This window comes from Sminthopsis crassicaudata, chromosome 4 (genome assembly GCF_048593235.1).
Source record: "Sminthopsis crassicaudata isolate SCR6 chromosome 4, ASM4859323v1, whole genome shotgun sequence".
Classification (NCBI taxonomy): domain Eukaryota; kingdom Metazoa; phylum Chordata; class Mammalia; order Dasyuromorphia; family Dasyuridae; genus Sminthopsis; species Sminthopsis crassicaudata.
Window position 1 is genome coordinate 403,838,023 of NC_133620.1, and position 21,764 is coordinate 403,859,786.

General features: G+C 37.1%; 1 protein-coding gene across 1 annotated transcript in view; it reads right to left on the reverse strand.

Annotated features, from left to right (window-relative positions):
* CAPN2 (calpain 2) overlaps window positions 1-21,764 on the reverse strand; it is an 82,417-nt gene that overhangs the window by 52,400 nt on the left and 8,253 nt on the right. Inside the window, 1 exon segment of the mRNA XM_074262644.1 lies at window positions 20,642-20,711. Coding sequence (XP_074118745.1) covers window positions 20,642-20,711 — 70 coding nt within the window.

A 21,764-nucleotide genomic window follows, 5' to 3' on the forward strand; every position in this document is an offset into this window, starting at 1 on the left:
ATGTATAAACATTAAGTTTTCCTCCTATTTAGCAAGAATATTTAATTAAAATGAGAGCCAGCATGGTTGTAGTAGATAAAAGGTCCATCTTGATATCAGGAAGATTTAACTCTTTCAACTAGCCAGAAAAGTCGCTTAATATCTGAGGGCCTAGGCTCTAAGATAGACATTTCTCCCTTTTTTTTTTTTTTAATTTTAATGAATTATCGCAGCTGCTGTCTCTTTCTGGAACTTCCTTCTGCCAATGTCAGCCTCTTTCCCCTACTGGGAAAGTCTTCCCCAGGATCTCCATTTTAGGGAGGGCCCTAGGATGTCCTACCCCTGGATTCTAATTGTAAGATTTCAACACCATGTTCTATGGGTATTCCCCCTTTACCTCCACCTCCCTTTTCAATTCTTTTTCTGTGAGGTCTTCTTCTCTTAGAATGCAATCTCCTTGAAGGCAGAGACTCTCTTTTTCCTTGCATTTGTACCTCCAATGCTTAGCACAGTGCCTGGCACATAGTAGGTGGTTAATAAATTCTTGTTGCCTTAAATGTTATAGACAAGTTAAAGATCTCTGTCACCAGAAGGAGTTTCCTTATTAAAATATGAGTTTGTTGGTGACAGGAACCATTTTTTCCCTTGATTTTATTCATTTCACCAGCACATAGCCCAGGAGCTGGTACATAGTAACAACTTAATATATGCATGTATGTTTTTATCAATCTATCTATCCAGGTCTAGACTAAAAAAAAATGACAGTATTAAAAAGGAAGCTATCCGATCACATGCATTCCCTACAGGCTCTTACTTCTGGATTCTACCACAGGACTTTGCACGTTAGGGTCTTTGCTACATGCAATAGAATGTGTCTTAAAAGTGATTTGAGGATCCATTCCACATTGTAAAATGATTGTTATTGGGGCAGCTAGATGGAGCAGTGGATAGAATAATGGCTCTGAAGTCAGAAGGACCAGAGTTCAAATCCAGCCTCAGACACTTAAAACTTATTAGCTGTTTAAATCTGGACAAGTCACTTAACTCCAACTGATTCACAAAAAATACATGTGTGTGTGTGTGTATACACACACACACACACACACACACACACACACATATATATATATATATATATATATATATATATATATATATATATATATATATATATATATATATATATAATTACTACTATCTGCCAGCACTGTGCTAAAAAATGTTCAATTTATCTCATTTGATCTTCACAACAACTCTAGGAGGTAGGTGTTATAATCCCATTTTGTTGTTCACTTGTTTTTCAGTCATACCTGACTCTTTATGACCTATTTGGGGTTTTCTTGTTACTGGAGTGGTTTGCTATTTCCTTCTTTGGCTTATTTTACAGAATCAAGGGAAACAGGGTTAAGTGACTTGCTCAGGATCACACAGCTAGTAAATGTCTGAGGCTGGATTTGAAGTCAACCTTTCTAAATTCTAGTCTAGTGCTCTATCCACTGTAGTACCTCACAGCCTAGGAAAGACTAAGAGATTTACTACACAAAGTATTAAGAAAGTCACAAAGGGATTAAGCGATTGAGAGTCCGGATTTAAACCCACATCCTGTAAATTCAAATCCAGTGCTTTCCCTACTGTATCACACAGCCTCCTTCACTGATAGCATTCTACAATCTCTAGCCTTATTGCTATATATATATAGTTGTGAAGGGGCAAGTATCCTCTTCTTTGAGGAATAGAGTAAGAGAAGAGGAAATAAAGAGAAAAGAAGAGTCTTTGTTATTCAATTAACAGAGTGAGAGACACTTTTCTGAGTTGCTTGTTGGAAAGCCCAGAATTCGACATTACTGGTTATAAAGTACTAAAGCCTTGGTGCTACTCTTCATGGGGGTCTTTCAACTTTAACTCAAGGCAGAACAGTGCCTGCCCAGAGAGGTGCCCAGGCCAAGATGCTTTATCACCAGCAAGTCTCCCTGAGTCCTCCTGGTACTAGGATTTGGCAAGTGGGCTGCTGTCTCCCCTACCATCCAGATAAGTTCCAAGCCCTGTGATGGGCAGCCTGGCAAAGTGCCTGTCTCAGTGAGCTCATTAGTCAGATAATTGCTCCAGTATTGCCAGGCACTCACAGCCTCTTCCAACAGCTTTCTCCTTTTCTGAAAGTCCTCACAGAGCTATTGGGAGGGTGCCTAATCCTACCCACATCAACAAAAATCTGAAAAATGCTGTGGTCTCAGTTCAATGCTGTTTTCTTCCCTTTTTTGAGTGTTTACTCACAGCTGAGATGTCCTCTGGAACCAGAGCAACCCTCAGCAGAACAGTGAAGGAGGAGAAGCTAGGGTGTAGCATCCTTCCACCCCCCCCCACCTCCCCTTCTCTTCCCTTCTTGGTGCTATCTTCTAGCCCAGATACCCTGTTAACTCATTCAGGTCAAGAGTCACTTATGTATTCCTGGGAATACAAATCCCTGCCCTCAAGAAGCTTATGTTCTAATATTTTCTCTTCCCTCCCTCTTTGTCTCTCTCCCTCTTTCCTTCTCCCTCCATATCTCCTTTCCTTTCCCTCCCCCCATCTCTCCCTCTCCCTCTTCCTTTCCTTCTCTCTCCAAACTTACATACATACATACATACATATATATGTATATATGCATGTGTGTGTATGTGTGTGTGTGTATTCTAAAAACAACACATAAAAAAGGTGGGGGGAAGTAAGAAAAAAAGTAAGTACCAGGAATATCAGGAAACAAATGTGGAGAAAGTATCAGGAATGGTACAGGAGAGGAAGAAAGCCTTGGCTGGCTTGGAAGCTTTCCTTAAAAATGCAGGCTCCTAAAAGAACCAGACAGTCAGAGGAAAGGAACACACAGGATAATATGAACTTCCAGGGTGAGAAGCTGCTATGTCATGGTAAAGAAATCAGGCTAGAGCCCAAATCAAAATGAATTTATTATCCCCTTGATCCCTGGGTTGTGAGGTACTGTAAGCAGTGGACATGGAGACAAGAAAAATTTCCCCCCACCCCATTAATGCTCATTAGCAATGTTCCCATGACTAAGTCACGCCTTAGTTGTCTCATCTGTGAAATGGGGATAATAATTGCACTGACCTCACAGAGTTGTTGTGAGGATCAAATCAGATAATACAAGCAAAGAGACATGTAAATCCCAAATGGATTACAGAGATGTCAGCTTTCCTTTCCTATATGAACTTGGACAATAAGCCACTTAACTTCTCTGTATCCTAATCTTTGGATTAGGAAGTCTATAAAATGCTATCTAAATCTAGTCTCAGGGATTGTGGCAGCAGTGGAGACATGTTTTCGGAGCTGGCAGAGGCTGTCTTTCCTATGAGCCTCAAACCATACTCATAAACAACTATTGGTCTCTTTCTTGGACAGAAAGGGAGGTCCATCTGCAGGGACTCCCTGGGTAAATAGGACTCCTTGATCATTAGAGCTGGAAGGGGAGGCCCCTTCGAATGCCCTAGACCAGAGGAAGTCCACACCCTGCATTTGAGTAAAGTCTGTATGTAGCTTGTTTCTCATTTGTGGGCGAAGATCTACCTCCCTTATCCTACCATCTGAAAGAGAAACATTCAAAAAAGAAATCTTATCACCCCTTTTAGCTGGGGTTTGACAAAGAGATCCCTGAGGGGGGAAAATCCAAAAAAAGACCCCCAAACCACTTTAAAATTAAATATCTAGTGTCTCTATCCTTAAACAAATGTTTGGTTATCTGGGTTACTAAAGAGTTAGCAAACAGTTCCAATTGATTTCTTTTCTCGGTTTTTGCATCCCACTCTAAAAAAAACAACAAAGAAGTAGAAAAAGGAGCTGGTGGCTACTAAATAATAAGCTACTTTTCACTCCAAACCAGGAGTTGGTGATACATATGCACTCATCTGCACTGGGCTTTGTTTAAGGAATTTTTTTTTTTTGCACTGACAACTAAACTCTATTCTCTCTGATTCCAGTTTCTTAATCCCAGGAGTCGGCAATTTTAAACACAAACTGGAATAGGGACTAAGACATTATAATATTTCTTTTTATAGGTTTTGAATCCAGTATTTTTACCCTTGTGCCTTGAAGGATTATAAATTTGTCCATTGCCTCCTCTCCACCAAAGGAAGGGGGTTATTAGAATCTTGACTTTTGATAGGGTTTTTTATTTTTGAAGAAATGGGGGATAGGTTGCTGACTTTGAGAGAAATAGGCATTAAATCTGTAGTCAAAGAGCCTGGGTCCAACTTCCAGCTGCCACTTAACAGCTGGTGGCCTCGGGACTTCAATATTCTCATCTGGAAAATGAACAGGTTGACCAGATGAATTTTAACATCCCTTTTGCTTATAAATCATTAGAAAATGTCAAGAGATTGCTGCCACCAGAGCCCTAGAGAGATGGAGAAAAGCAAAAGAGCAGCTGTGACAAACAATCATTTACTAATAATCTGTGAAATGCTAAGCACTGTGCTGGAGATGCAAATACAAAAAACAAACAAATAACTCTGCTCTCCAGTAGATTATAGGCTAGTGAGGGTTATTTCATTTATTTATTTATTTATTTATTGTTGGGGTTTTTTTTTTGGGGGGGGGGAACTTACAGATACAAAGTCTGAAGATCCTTTCTCTCCTTGGGAAAGAAAGGAAAAAAAATGAGTTATCACCATTCCTGTTTAATAGATGGGTAAATTGAGTCACAGAGAACTCAGATTAATTTTGTGGTTGAGGTCCAAGAGTCCTAGGCAAAGGATTATATGTATCTGGGGATGGGAAAGCTATCTAGAGTTCTCTTGAAAATAAAAAACTTTCTGACCAGGTACAGACCAATATCTCACATTACATACCAAGATAAAGTCAAAATGGGTATAAATGATTTAGACATATAGAATGATAACATAAGCAAATTAAGAGAGCAAGAAATCACTTACCTATCAGATCTATGGAGAAGAGAAGAATTTATGACCAAACAAAAGAGAACAATATGAAAGGATAATTTTGATTACATAAAATTTTTTATGTATTACATATATATTTATGTATTACATAAAATTAAAAGTTTTTACACAAATAAAACCAATGTAACTAAAATTAGAAGGAAAGCAGAAAGATGAGAAAGTTTTTATAGTTAATATTTCTGATAAAGGCCTCGTTTCTCAAATATATAGAGTACTGAATCAAATTTCTAAGAATACAAGTCATTCCCCAACTGATAAATGTTCAGGATACAAACAGGCAGAAGAAATCAAAGCCATCTACAGTTGTGTGGAAAAAAAATGCTCTAAATCACAATTGATTAGAGAAATGAAAACTTAAAACAACCCTGAGATAGTACTTCAACCTATCTAATTTTCTAATATGACAGAAAAGGAAAATGATAAATATTGGAGAAGATGTAGGAAAATTGGGACACTAATGCATTGTTGGTGAAGTTGTGAAACGATGCAACCATTCTGAAGAGTAATTTGAAACTATATCCAAAAGCAATCAAACTGTGCAAACCCTTTGATCCAGCAATGCCACTATTAGGTTTGTATCCCAAAGAGATCATAAAAAGGGAAAAGGATCTACATGTATAAAAATATTTATAGTTGCTCTTTTTATAGTGACAAGGAATTGGAAATTGAGGGGATGCCCATCTGATAGGGATAGTGAACAAGCTATAGTATATTAATAAACTGAATATCTTTGTGCTTTAAGAAATAATGAATAAAAGGATTTCAGAAAAACCTAGAAAGATTTATATTAATTGATATTGAGTAAAGTGAACAGAATCGGGAGAATATTGTACATGGTAATAGTAATTGTTAATGAATGATCATTATAATGGACTTAGCTCTTCTCAGCAATACAATGATCAAAGACAATTCCAAAGGAATCATGATGGAAAATGCTAATCATGTCCAAAGAAAGAACTATGGAGTCTGAATGCAGAGCTAAGCATATTATTTTAACTTTTTTTGTGGCTGTTCCCTTTGGTTCTGTTTCTTCTTTCACAGCATGACTAATCTGTAAATATGTTTCCATTATTGTACACGTATGATCTGTATCAGATTGCTTGCTGTGTTGGGGAAGGAGAAGGGTAAGGAGAGAGAGAGAAAAATTCAGAACTCAAAATCTTATAAAAATGAATTTTGAAAACTTTATATGTAATTGAAAAAAATGCTATTAAAAAAAGAAATTAAAGGGTTTCTGGATTACTGTGGAGCAGGAAACATGAAATAGGGAAAATTTGTAATTGGATAGAAACTTAACTACCTCATTTTACAGAGGAAGAAACTGAGATCTATAGCAGTGAAGTGATTACCACAGTATCTGAACCTAGATTGTCTAATGCTAGAGTCTTTTCCCTGTACCAGTCTGTCTCTCTAGAGAAGGGCAGGCACTTCATGGTGTAAATTGTTTACTGCTACTATTTCCTGCTGATAAGGAATTTGAAATTGGGGTTGAAAGATTAGATATTTCCTAAGACTCAGCTCTGAGTCTTGTCACTTTTCTTCTTGTCATGTCACTTTCCTTCTTAACACCTAAAGTAGTAATCTAGTTTCTGTAGGATCAAAGCCAGCTTCCTTACCAAGGCATTTCAAACTCTTCATAATTTGACCCCAGCCTCCTTTTCCTCTCCTCTCCGTCATTATCCCTCTAGGATAATCTTTCACTCCTGCCAAATTGTCTACTCACTGTCTCCAGATTCAATCTCCCATTTTTCTTAACCCATACTAGTTGTGTGAACCTCTGTCCATTTCAGTTTCCTCATCACTAAAAAGGAGGATTGGTGTGAGGATCAAATGAGATAATATTTGTAAAGCACTCTGCAAACATTAAAGTATTATATGAATGCTAATTACTATTTATCATCTTCCCTCTATAAATTTGCTCACAATATTACTTCCCATGCAGGATATACTTCCTTTGTCTCCTGAGAACATACCCATATTTCAAGAGTACTGGGTCAGGACAGGTGACACAGTACATAGAACATAGACCCTGAAATTAGGAGGACCTAGGTTCAAATTCAATCTCAAAAATTTGACACACTAGTTATGTGACCCTGGGCAAGTCATTTAACTCCAATTGCCTTCCCCAGCCCAAAAAAAATAGGGTGCTGGATCTGGAGTCAGAAGACTTGAGTTCAAATCTGCCCTCAGACACTTACTAGCTGTATGAACCTGAGCAAATCATTCAACCCTGTTTGTCTCAGTTTCCTCATGTGTAAAATGAGCTGGAGATAGAAATGGCAGACTACTCCAATAGTTTTGCCAAGAAAACCCCAAATGGGGTCACAACCGAAAAACCACTAAACTACAACAACCAAGCTGCTAAAGATCCTATTTCCCTTTCTCCTTCAGGGTGCACCAGGATATTCCAGTCACATGTTTAGTTTCTTTAGTGGGAAGCTCGCCTATTAAAATCCTGTGGTAACACATTAACTCTTTGTCATTCTCATGAAAGAGATTGTCCATCCTTGGCCAGTTACAGTTTAGAATACAATGGACACTGTTTATTAGTAGGCTTAGTAGGGGTCAAAGTAAAGCTGCCCCTCTTGGCAGAATCCTAAGTTTAAAGGGCAGCTTCCAAGCATTTGGGGATAAAGAAATATAATAGATTTCAGACTGGAATTTTAGAGCTGATAACAGATCTTAGAGACTATTAAATCCAATTTCTCTCTTGTTATTACAGGTGAACAAACTAAGACTCAGTTTGTCACAGCATTAAACAAAATGTCTTTTACATACTCAGCATTAAATTCATGTTTGATGAATTGAAATGGCCAAAGTAGACACAAGCTTGGTGACAAACTGGAAAGTCTCAAAAGTAACAAATGTTGCAAATAAATTTAATAAAATGACATTAATATGGAGCTCAATTCTCTGTCCTATGGATTAGAAGTTGCAGGATATAAATCTGCTGAGAAATGTCTGGATTTATAGAAGGAAGGTTTTTTTTAAACACTTATTAAGCACCTACTGTGCTCCAGGTACTGTGCTAAGTGCTTTGTTTCATTTGCTACTCAGGTATTCCTAACTCCAGGCATAGCATTCTATCCACTGTGCCACCTAACTAGCTCCCTTTAATTCATAGGATTGTAGCTCTAGGGCTAGAAAAAAACCTCAGAAGCCATATAGAATAATCCCTATATCTTATAGGAGAAAATAAGGTATAGGTGAGTAAAGTGAATTGCCCAAGTTCACACAAGTAGTAGATATCAAGAGTCAATGCTTAAACTCATATGGGATTGGGTGGAGAGACTCTCCAACTGGAATCAACCAAAGAATTTGCCTCTGAAAACCTGGTGAATTGGGGTGGAAGAAGCAGGTGTTGATGTCAATGCAGAATATTTGCAGCCTTCCCCTCCTGTCCTGTCTTTGGTGAATGCTAATCTGCTGATCAATCAGTAAACCCTTGTTAAAAGCCTACTAAGTGCCAAGTTTTGTGCTGGCATGCTGGCGTGAGTAGAAGCATTAAGGGCTTCCTTCATTAATTGTGCTAAGCATTTTACAAATATTACGTCATTTGAACCTCATAATCCTGGGAGGTAGATACTATTATGAATTCCATTTTATATCTGAAGAATTAATATAGCTAGGAAATATCTGAGGCTATATGTGAATTCAAGTCTTTCTGACTCCAGGCTGAGCTCTCTATCCACTGCACTACCCAGCTGCCCCTGTAAGTGTCCAGGGTAAGATCTGAACCAAGTTTTCCTGAGTCCAAGTATAGTATCTTATACACCAAAGCTTCTTAATTATGGGGGTGACTCCCTATGGGGTCATGTAACTGAAGGTGGGGGTTATGAAATATTTGGCAACAGTAAAATGTTTCTGAATGCTCTGTGACTAGCAATATCAAATATTCTACCAATATTTAATTTTTTATGTTTATGTTTTATGTTAAAATAAATAGGCATATCCATCTCATTAGTATATACATTTGCTTTCATATTTTATAATAAATGGTAAATTTATATGCATGCCAAAGAATCATCTTAAAATAAATTTCTTTATGATTTATTAGTAAATTTGTGATTTTTTATAATAGCTTTTTATTTTTCAAAATGTATGCAAAAAGAGTTTTCAACATTCATCCTTGCAAAATCTTGTGTTCTATAGTTTTCTCCTTCTCTCCCACTTTCCTCCTCCCCTATACAGCAAGCAATCCCAAAAAGTAGATGTTTGATTTTTAAATCTATTTTACATACCTATAAATCTGGTTTGTCTGAGTTATAAAGCAAAAAGGGGTCGCAAGTGGAAGAAGTTTAAGAAGCCCTGCTCTACATATACAATGCTGCCTTGCCATGTTGAACTCTATGAAGGAGTAGGTGCAAAGGGAAGTGAATCAGAGAGGAACTGGTAAACTACATATATCTTATTTCCTTCTGCTCCGAGATGTTTTCTGTCTTATCTCTGGGCTGTTGCCTGGTACCACTGTTGTGTTTTTAGCTTGGTTTTATTCTTAATAAAACATAGTAGATTTCTTCTTTAGTAAAACATAGAAATCTCCCAGTTTTCACATAAGACAAGTGAAGTGCTAAATCTCAAAATTCTACATAAATAAGATATTATATTAAGAAAACCTCATTTTCTTCACTTCTCTTTGCCTCTTTGGAGGGTGAAGGTACTGAGAGTCACAGCAAAAAGAGAGTCAGGAGGATAGCTGGGACCCTGGAACTCTGTGTATTTAGAGTTGGAGCCCTGGGCTTTGAATTCTGATCCTGTTCTCCTTGCCATGTGGCATTTAGCCAGGCACTAACCTATTTAATCCTTAGTTTTCTCAATTCTAAGATGAAGTGATATTTGTTGGTCTTTCTTATTTCACAGAATTGTTATGAGAAAAGCCCTTTGTAAACCTTAATGTATTCAACAAAACCTAATCTACAGTGATCATTTTGCACATATGTCTCTGGGGCTTGAGATTTTATTTCAGGAGCTATTTAGATAACCTGATTCTGCCCTGCCCAGTAAAATCAGGAAATCCTTGTGTCTGTTTGGTTTCAGTTCTAACTGGGTCATTACATGTGAGTTTTTTTGTTTTTGAAAAATAAAACAGTATAAGCAACTTTGACTTGGTTCAACCTCAACCTTGGTTCAGGGATCAACATATAGACTGGATATTTAACAAATGAATGTATTTTATTCTCATTTTTTACTCATGAATTGTGTCATGTTCTTGATGAAACAAATGGAGCTCCAAAGCTTTCCCATGGTATTCAGTGGTAGGGAACCAGCTTAGCAGACAGAACTGGACTTGGAGAAAGAAAGCTCTTGATTCATATCTTCCCTCTATGGCTTAATTACTAGGCTGTGAAGTCACCCTTTTTTGGCCTACATTTCCTCATCTATAAAATGGGAATAAAAATATCTCTAGCTCCCATCTCACAGAATTGTTATGAGAATCAACTGAGTTAATGTATGCAAATTAAGACTCTTAGAGCATCATGTTATTTTTATTATTGTTGTTATTGGTCTCTTATAGTAGGTTTTGTTTTGTTTTGTTTTGTTTTGTTTTTCTGACTGGGAGTTGGAATGGATAGAGAATCTGAGTTTTTGATATCTAGGAGTGCCAGAAAATAACTGCCTGCTCAGGGTAAAATATCATTATCCCCCTTTGCTAATAATAATAATAGCTGATGCATATAGATAGCACTTTATAGCTTATAAAGTGCTTTATATATATTAGCTCATTGTAGGCTTCCAATAGCCCTGTGAATTAGATAGGAGATATCATGTGTACTTTACAGAATAGTAAACAGAGGTATGAGAAAAATGTAAAGTGAGTTGTTCAAAGTCATATAGGCAGGCTTTAATCTCAATTCAATCCAACTTGTTTCTGACCCCTCTCTCTATACTGGGACTATACAACATACGTCACTATACCACAGCTAGGTCAGAAAACTAAGGTTTCTGTAGTAGAAACTCTTCAACCACTCTAGTAATTAAGAGAATTATAGATGAAAAAGCTGGAAGAAATCTCAGAAATCCCCTGGTCATTAGGTTATAGATTTAGAACTGGGAAGAAATTTAGGGGCAATTTGTCCAAGTTCATTTTACAGATGAGGAAACAGGCCTAGAGATGGTCATAAGTGACTTTCTTAGGATCACACAGGTACTAAGTAAAACAAGGTCTTCAGTTTTAAATTCAGCACTCTTGCCATAGTAATAGGAAATGAACACTTTGGTATCCTTCAGGGCCCAAGACGCAACTTCAGTCAGTGTGAACATTATCAGAGCAATAGAAATGGCCAGTACGAAGAGGTGCTTTATTCGACCCTTTCTTATTGTTTTCATATGGACATTACCTGTAAAAGTATGGTTGGTGATCTGTAATTATCCCAAAGCCCTATTTGACAGGGGTCATGGCACTGTCAAGCGTATATATCCAGCAAAATGAGTGAGTGCAGGCTGGAAGAGTAAGGCTTGGTTTCTAGCTTCCCTGGTGGAAGCAACAGCTGTTCTCTGCAGAGCTGATTCTCCACAACAACCATTTTCTGCACTGCACATGTGGTCCTTGGTCAGCTTGCTTCTGTAACCTGATCTGAATTAATCTGGAGCCACTCCAAAGCAGAAATTTCTGGGAAATTCTGGGAAAGCAGGCAGATGTTTCATTTTGGATTAACTATTCCCTTGCTGTAGAGAGAACTTCCAGTCAAATCTTAGAAAATTATGCTAACTATAAATTCACCGAAAAGGACTTAGAGAATTGCTAAATTTGAAAGTTAGAAGGGACCTGAAAGGCCATTTAAACCCCAAACCATATCTGAAAGGAACATCTACTGTTAACATACCCAACTCAACTGGAATTTGCTTAAAGACTTCTAAGGAAGGACACTCTATGGATTGCCCATGCTACTTGTGAACAACTCTAATTGTTAAGAAAATTTTTGAAATATAATTGGAAAAAATATATACTACAAAGAGAAAAATTGATGCACATTTTCTTTTCTTTAATTTTTTTTAGATGTGGCTAATGTCGGAATTTATGTTTTTTTTTTTCTTCTCATTAAGTGTGAAGAAAGAGGAAAGAGGGAAAGAATTTAAAACTGAAAATAAAATTGAATTTAAAAACTAAAAAAAAAGAAGAAATTTTATAACAGAAATCCTAAATTTTTTCTCTTTGCAACTTCTGCCCATGACTCATAATTCTGCCCTAAGGAGCCAAACAAACCATATCTAATCCTCTGTCCACATAACAAACCTTCAAATCCTTGAACACATCTGTCACGTTCCTTCTCTCTCCTTCCCCCTCTAGCTCTTTTCTTGAGCCTAAATATTCTCTGTATTACTAGGAGAAATGAGTTCCCTTCACCCTTCACCATGTTGATTGCCCTCCTTGGCATCTATCATTCACTATGTGACTTTACTTCTCCATGAGTCTCAGTTAACTCAATAAAAAAGAAAAGTGAGTTCTTAGAGCCTTAGAGCTCTAAGAGTCCTACAGTTGTCAGACTTTGTGCTCACTGATGATAGCTCTCTGTGTGTGTGCAACTGTGCCGAGGCAGTAGTGAAAATGACCCATGAGTCATGAATTGGCAAAAACAGTCTTCTTTAGTAAGCTTGACTAAGTTAAGAGCCAGACTGTCTGTGTGTATGTGTGTGTGTGTGTGTGTGTGTGTGTGCACATGCCCATGCACACAAAGACACACACACACACACACACACACACACATATATATATTTCCTTTAGCCCTCAGATTTATCAGTTAACATTTCTGGGAGAAAAGAAAGAAAGGGAAGTTTGCCTCATATATTATCTCTTTTGATTTTCATAGTAGACTTGGGAAGTAGATAGGGCAAAGATTTCTCTCTCTTTCCATTTTACACATAAGGAAACTGAGGTTTCAGGGAAGTTCAGTGACTCACAGATATTGGGATTTGAACTCATGTTGTTTGATCCTAGGCTAGAGTTTATATTGTTGTGCCAACCTGCTATTTTTCACTACCATCTAATACCCAGCTTCTTAAACTGATCCCATATCAGGTCTTATAACTGATGATGGAAGTCATGAAATTATGATTTATTATCAGTAAATGTTTGATTTGTTTATATATTTTATTTATCTGTATATCTGGGGTTGTGTAAAAATTTCTCGGACAAAAAGGGGTGGACAAAGTTTAAGATTCTCTGTTTTAATATTCATTATGCAAAGCACTATAGTGCTTTGAATAGACAAGATGTCCTCAAAGTTTTAGTGCAATTTTAAGCTACATAAGGTGAAAGACTTCTAAGGAAGGGGACTCCACCATCTCTTTGGGTAATTGAAGTCACTTTTAGACAACTCTAATTGTTAGGAAAATTTTAAACATAAAATCTAATTTTTCCCCTTAGCAACTTTTGTGCATAATTCTTAATTCTACCCTCTGGGGCCAAAGAGGGCAAATATAATCTTTGCTACATAAAAGGCCTACAAAAGCTTAAAACTACATTAAGACTTTATGGACACCCTGTATAAACAGAAGATACCTTAGTCTCTGTTTTTGATGATCTAAGGGGAAAGATATTTCTCTCTCTTCCCCTCCTCCTTTTACCTTCCTCCTCCTTATCATTCCTTCCTTCTCTCCCTGTCTCTCTCCCTGTCTTTGTCTTTCTTTCTGTCTGATTACTGTGTCTCTCTTTTATATATATACACACACTTCTATTAGCAGTAGAAATATTTAAAGAATAAAGAATAACAAGAAGAAACAAACAAACAAAAAAAGTTCCACCAAGAGAGAGAACATTACTACAGAAGCCTTTCTCAAGGCTAGGCCGTAGTTCCCACCTTCTTCTGGCAGGGTCTTCCTTCAATTCATTTTACACCAGATTCCACAAGTACATGCACAGGGTGGGCAGCTGGGCAAAACTGAAAAAGGCAAGTTTGCATTTGGGTGCCACTGCATCCTCTCTTTTACCTTCCCTTTAATCCCATTCCTACTTCCTTTCTCAGTCTCAGGGCCTTCCGCTTTTTTCTTTTCTCCTCTAATAGTCACTTAATTACTCTGAACCTCAATTTTCCCATCTGAAAAATGGAGAGAACAATAGCATTTTACATCCCAGAACTACTGTGAGGGTTGAATGAGATCACAAGGGTTCTAGAGCCAGAGCTGGGAAAGGACTATCTAGTCCAGCCCCTTTATTTTACAAAGGAGGAAACTGTGGACCAAAGTGATTAAACAACTTTTTGACACTCATACAACTAGGAGGCAATGACAATTGATGGTGGGATTTAAACCCTTCAATCTTTCAAATATTTACAGACAATTATCATATTTCAACTTAGTCTTTCTTTTTTTTTTCCCCAGGGAAATATAAATATACACAGTTCCTTCAAACAGATCCGCATTAATTGAATGAACTAAGGGTGCAAAAAGTGCTTAATGGCTGAACACACTGTAGTATCTGAGTTGTAATGGCATATCATAATACTGACATCTATGAGAAATTAAAGAAACATAGGAAGACTTGCATGAAGTGATACAAAGTGAATTAAGAGGAAGCAGGAAAACAATATATATGGTAGCCATGATAACACTAAAATGAACCTAAAGACTGAATAATCATAACTGACTGATCCTGGCCCCAGAGAAGAGATATGGGAGTACTTCTTCCTATAGTACTGAGGTGGAGGGTGATGGGCATGAAATGTAGAATATGTTGTCAGATGAGGTCAATGTTTCTGGCAGCTTTTCTTAACTGTTCCTTGAGGCTCAAAGAGAAGGTCAGTACATCCAGCAATTACAATGGTGTTTTAAAAAATTCCCAAGGACATCAATATAGTTTAAATACATACATACATACATATATACACACACACACACACACACACACACATATATATATATATATTTATATAAACAAAGGACCTACAGGAAAAAAAAAGGCAATTAGCTTTAAGAAGTCTATTTTGTCTTTAATACTTCTCATACTTTTTTCCTCTAATGAAGCTTCTGTGGGCCTCATTGCTACCACCTTTAGGATACATTAGCTTATGTGTTTCTATGGTGCTTCACATTTTACAAAATGTTTTCTTTCTTCTCTAAAGTCCGATTTTGGATTCATCATTGTAATAAGGAAGTGAACTTCAATTCTCAAGCCCTCTATTTACCAGGAGAACAAAAGCTGCATATGGTTCTACCAAGGTGGAAGGAAGGACTTTGAGTATGGACCTGGTGACAGATTTTGTCTTCCATCTTCCAGCTGAACCAAATTTGTAAAGACTCATCAATACCTTAGTTGTAAGGAGATAAATTTTTCAGCCATCATAATCCTAAAAACCAGTTTACCAAATCACTGACAAGATCAGAGGATCATAAATATCAAAAGAAATAAAAATAAATATAAATATTTCAAGACCATCTGGTGCAACTCCTCTTACAGATGAGGAAACCAAAATCCAAAGAAAACCAAACAAGTCTGGAAGGACTTGCTCTTGATCATGTAGATGGTGTGGGAGAGAATCTGAACCCACATCATCTGACTCCAGATTTTGTTAGAGAGAGAGAGAGAGAGAGAGAGAGAGCAAGAGAGAGTGAAAGAGTAAGAAGAGAAAAAGAGAAAGAGAGAGAGAGCATGTATCACTAGAATCATGGATGTTTTATATATTTCCCCTGTAAAATCTGTCATAAAAGTGTTATTGCCCCCATTTTACATTTAGGGAAGCTGAGGTCCAGAGGAAGATGACCAGCTATCACAAGGCAAAGTGGAAGAGCTAGATCTCGAACCAAAATTCAGTGGTCTGAACTGTGTGCTGAATTCACTTAGGACAATTGCAGTCATTTACAGCAGGCAATGAATCTAACTTCGGTTTCATATATAGCCTTTCAATTGGGCCAAATATTGAGTAATACATTGACCAATTTTTTAGTATGATTGACCTCTGAGGTACATTCAAGGTCTAAATCTACGATCCTGATTTTTGGCAGCGAGCACTATTTTCAGAACATCTCATTTGCAGGTTGATATTGCCTGAGAGCTCAAGAATGCAGAGAGGCTTGTTTTCTGTTAAAAATGAGCTCTGGTATTTCAGGCATCCAAATTAAGGTAATGAACAATGGTTTTCGACCATTTAGCCTGTGGATCCAAACCAGCTCTGGGTTTTTTTTTGGCATGGTTTTATAATTTGCTCCCCCCGGATATTTCCTTCATACTCAGCACATTCATTTTAATAATAAAAATATCTGGGCTGAAATAATTCTTCAAGGGTTATCAGTTTGTGACCTGACCAGACCCCTTCTTTTTATTCTTCCATGATGTTCTTCATCTTGGTAATATTTGGACTTGGTATGTTGAAAAGAACATAGAAATTTGAACCAAAAGAGTTGGATTGTAGTTGTAACGAGCCACTTTTTACCCAAATTTCAATTTTATTGTTTGTAAAATGGGAATAATAATCCTCAAGCACCCACCTAAACAGCATGAGAGCCAGTAAGATTAGAGAATTGTCCTCAGAGCTAGAGAGACCTGGCTTAAAGTCCTTCCTCTATGAGCTATGTGACTCTGAGCAAGTCACTTTATGTTTCGGGTCTCTAGGCAACAATTTCAGAATATAAGTTGCCAAGGAAGTGTTGCCCTGCATTGATGAAGGGACATTCTTCAGCTGGAAACTCCCAATACTAAAGACATCACAAGTCTGGGCTAGAACTTACTTCACAGTGTGGTTATGAAAATCAAATGAAAAGGATGTATTTGAAACATTAAATTATTCTTAGCTATGGGCAAATCACTTTACTCTTCTGAGTCTAAGTATCCTTTTCTGTAAAATAGGGATAATAAAACTTGTGCTACCTACTTTACAGGGTAGGGAGGAAAGCACCTGTAATCCTTAAAGCATCATAAAAACATGAGTCAATATTATTGTCAACACTTGGATCAGTCTTGGGAGTAGTCAGAAGGAAACAGAGCTGAGTCAACAGAGCCACTCTACTTTATGGAGGTAGAATCAACAAGAATTTGCAATTCATTGTATACTATACCTAAAAAAAACTCCCTAGTAGTGGTTATTTGTTTTTGTTGTTGTTATGGTTATTTAGACTTTGTATGAAGACCTCTGGGCTTCTAGTGGTGGTGAGGGAAGCCACGAGGGTAGCCCAATTTCAGACGATTCTAACGGTTAGGAAAAGCAGCTAAGTGACACAATGGATAAAGTTCTGGTCTGGAGTCAATCTGAGTTCAAATCTGGTCTCAGACATTTTCTAACTGTGTGACACTGGGCAAGGAAATGGCAAACCACTCCAGTATCTTTGCCAAGAAAACCTCCTAATAAAAGGTCACATAAAGTTGGAAATGACTGAAACGACTGAACAGCAGCAAAAAAAAAAAAAAAATAGTTAGGAAGTTCTTCAAACCTAAATTTGCTTCTTGAAACTTCTACCCATTGCTATGAGTTCTGCTCCTGGAAGCCAAATAGAACAAGTCCAATTTCTCTTTGACAAGACAATCTTATCTTCCCATCATATCTTCCTCCTAAGTCTTCTCTTCTTAAGACAAAACATTCCCAGGTCTTTCAGCTGATCTTTGTAGTATGGACTAAAGTATGGAACTTCATGGATCTCCTCTGGCCATTTCCTACTTTATCAATGCCCTTTCTAAGACATCGGACCCCAAACATAACAAAATACCATGGTCTGAGCAGATCATAGTATGATAGTTCTGATTAAATATTTGCTTGAAGAAGTTGGCTAATTCTCCAGCAGATTACTCAAAGGATATGAAAAATTAGTTTTTTCATTTGCAAATTATTGATAACTATATGAAAGAATGCTCCAATTCATTAATGATAAGATAAATGCAAGTCAAAATAACTCCAAGGCTCCATCTTACACTCAGTGAATTAGCAATAGGATGGAAATAGTACATATTGGAGCTGTGATAGAGAAGCAGGCACACTAGTACTTGTAATTGATAGAAACTATTCTGAAAAGCAATTTATAATTAGGTGAATGAAATTACTAAAATGCCTCTACATTTTGATTCAAAGATTCCACTTCTAAGTACATGCCCCAAGAAGGTCACTGGCAAAAAGAAGTGTTTTATATGCAACAAAATAATTATGGCAGCACTTTTATAGTAGCAAAGAAATAAAAACAAAGGAGATGTCCATTGATAGGAAAATGTCTAAGCAAATCCAGGAATGTAACAGAATACTATTCTGCTGTAAGAAATGATGAACATGATGAATATAGAGAAGGATGGAGAGATTTAGGTGAACTGATCAAAATAAACAGGCTAGGTAAACAACATACACAATGGCAAATATAAAGAGAGAAAACACTACTATAGAATCAAAACTAAAGCTATGAAATTATAAAATACAAGATTGCCCCCAAAAAAGGGATATGAGAAGAAACTTCCCCTTGCTGATTTGCAGAGGCTAGAGTCCACAGGTGGGAAAGAATGTTGCATAAAATGTCAGATTTTTAAAAATGATTTTTGGGGTCTTTTCCTCTTTTTTCCTTTTAAAAATGTCTTTGTTATAAGGAATGACTCTCTGGAAAGGGGTAGAGTAGGGATATAGGGGGAAATCTGGGTAATGTATAAACAAAAGATATTAATAAAAGATATCAAAAAATGAAATAAACTAATGGCTAAAAATGAGTCTCTTTTGTTATTAATGTATTTTATTCACCCATACCACTATAGTCCCTTATTGCTATAAATAGACTTCATGTGTGTTCTGAACAATGGCCAAAAAAAGCCACAGCTGAGAATGTTTAGTCCTAGTGTGCTTATGGCTTCAACTGCAGGAAGGCTTGTATCTCCAGCAACAGCCTAGCTTTCAGGTTCTTTGTAGATTAAAATGAGAATATGAATTACATTCAGAAACAAACTTACCAAGGTTTGGACTTCAGGTATGCTTCTGATTCAATTTTTCCATAGAATTTGATTTTTTTTGAATGACTATAACAGATACTCTTAGATCAATAAAAATGCCCTCTATACTGTTATGATACTATGGTGACTTTGTCTGTTAAAAGACATAAATCCAATGGTGTTACTAACTTCCTTTTATCAGAGCACAGTTTCCTTTTCTGCTATAATGAGTCACTTTCCCCATAAACTGGGCAAATAATCTAGAGAGCAGAGGGATGGCTGTGATGATGTTATTACTAGTAGGTTGAGCTCTGGGTGCTTAGTGGTCAGAACTCCCTCTAACAGCAGCATTCCACTGTATTCTTCCACTCTATTAGTAGGGGATGATATCTGTTTCCCTGGAAATTTTGATCAAATCCCAGCTCTTTTAGAGCACGAAAATTGTTCCACTGCTCTATTCCTTGATTCTGGTGGTTTTATGATCCTAGAAAAAATTTCCTCCAGTAAAGTACAGACTATACTGACCTCACACATTCAAGTCAAATTAAATCAACAAACATTTATTAAGCACTTATTATGTGCCAGGCAAATTTGAACCTCTGAGATCTTTCCCAATTCTGGGATTTTGTGACCACTTCTTGGCTCTCTCCACATCATGCTATCTCCATTTAGCTTATTTCCATCTCTCTTACTGGAACCTTGAGCTCCATCTTTGGAACCAACCTAGTTCTCATAGGTCAGCTTTGACTAATCTTGTTTGAATCCTGGCCATCTCCATGCCATACCAGCCACATGTACCTTCCTCTCTACTTCCCATCTTCTCTTTTTGTTCTATCTGCTTCCATTAGAATGTAAGCTTCCTGAGGGCAGGATCTATCTTGCTTGTTTATATTTATGTTTCTAGCACTTAACAGTGTTCAGCACTACAGGCAGCTAGATTTCTCAGTAGAGCACTAGGCCTGGAGAGAGGAATCCCAAGTTCAAATCTGATCTGAGACACTCTATGACCTTGGACAAATCACTTTACTCTGCTGTAAGAAATGATGAGCATGATGAATATAGAGAAGGATGGGGAGATTTATGTGAATAGATTAAAGTATACAGGTTAGGTAAATATAAACAATGGCAAATATAAAAAGAAAAACTACTAAAGAATTAAAACTAGTGCTATGAAATTATAAAATACAAGATTGCCCCCAAAAAGAGATATGAGAAGAAACTTCCCATTGCTGATTTGCAGAGGCTAGAGTTCATAGATGGGTTGCCTATAACATCAGTTTCCTTATCTACAAAATGAACTGGAAAAGGAAACAGCAAACTAGTCTGGCATCTTTGCCAAGAAAATCCCATGGACAATATTCATGTGTGATACTCCATGGGGTCATGAAGAGTGGGACATGATTGAGTAACAATAATAGCACTAATAAGTACTAATAAATGCTGTACCTTTCTCATGACCCATGTCTCATTTAGCGAGACTTGGACATTTTGAACCTTATCATAGTGTGAAGGTTATTACAATTTCTCAAAGGCTGTGCTAGTAGAAGGCAAGATATGGCAAAGTCTACTAAGTTGTGTGAGAACCAGTCTAGCAAATTTTGAAGAGGTCCATCTCCAGAGAGTTGGTCACTAGAAGATGAACTATTTGGAACACAGGAGCTCATGAACAATGTTACTAAAGTATTAATTAGTAGGGGATTAATTAGTAGTGATAGTAAAAAGACTGATCAATACCAGCTCTCTTAGAGTACTAAAATTGTCAGCAGTATTATATTAGAAGAGCTCTTGAGAAGGGAAATCAAAATGCTAGATTTAAAGGAAGTAAAGTCAAAGATAAAAGAGAATCCACCACTATTAGGATATAGAGAAGATCTGTTTCTCAGTCACTTACCTAGGGCTCCTTGACAGATGTCTGTGCGGGTTGCTCCTTCAACAATAAACTGGGGATCATCGCAGATCTCCTGAGAACAAGATCCATAAAGTACTGTTAGTGCCAATGTCCTTCCCCACCAGGGTCCAATTATCACCCTAATTAAGTTGTCTAATTTCTTATTAGATCTTCCCTCCTCTTTAGAGGATATCCTCCCTGGGGCACAATACCTACAGGATTTTTAGGCATTATCTATATAGGTTGAAGGTTAGTATAAGTTATATATAGGTTAGTCAAAGAGTGATTGGTCAAGAATATGACCTAATGCTTAGATAAGTCTTGGTCTTTGCCCTCCTACAGCTTATTCCCCTCCTGGAAAATATGATCCAAGCACAAATAGCTGGCATTTATAGAACATATATTATTTCACATATGTTATCTCATTTGATCCTTACAGGTGAAACACTGTTATTAACCCCATTTTATAGATGAGAAAACTGAGACTCTGTGAGGTTCTTTGAGGACATACAGAAAGAATACAATCATTCACTGAAGGGAATAGGGACAACTTTATGACTTTATGGAGGAAGTGTTATGCGAGTTAAGCTTAAAAGGATGGATAGAAATTCGACAGGCAAAGAGGTCAAGCTAGAATATTCTAGGTAGATGGGAAAGCATGAGCAAAAGTACAGATGCAAGAGTTAGAAATGTGCATGGGAGATGGCGAGTGGGTTTCAGCTTTACAGGAGCCTTGAGTGTGTAGAAGGGAGTAATAAATTAAGAGATAAATCCCCAAAGATAAAGTGGCACCAGACTGTGAATGAGAGGTAAAAGAAATGAAACGTTTTACTGTGTAAGTCATAGGGATCAAAGAGATGTTTGAGCAGAAGAGTGAAAGAACTAGATTTGTGCTTAAAGAAGAGTTGTATGGCAGCAGTTTGAGAGAGGCAGTGAGAGCATAATAATAACAGTAACAAAAGGTAACATTTATATAGTAAGGTTTGCTATTGTTGTTAAATCATTTCAGTCATGACATCCTCTTCTGGGGTTTTCATGGCAAAGATACTAGAGTGGTTTGCTGTTTCTTTCTCCAGTAGTTTTACAATTGGAGAAACTGAGGCAAGTTACATGACTTGGCCAGGGT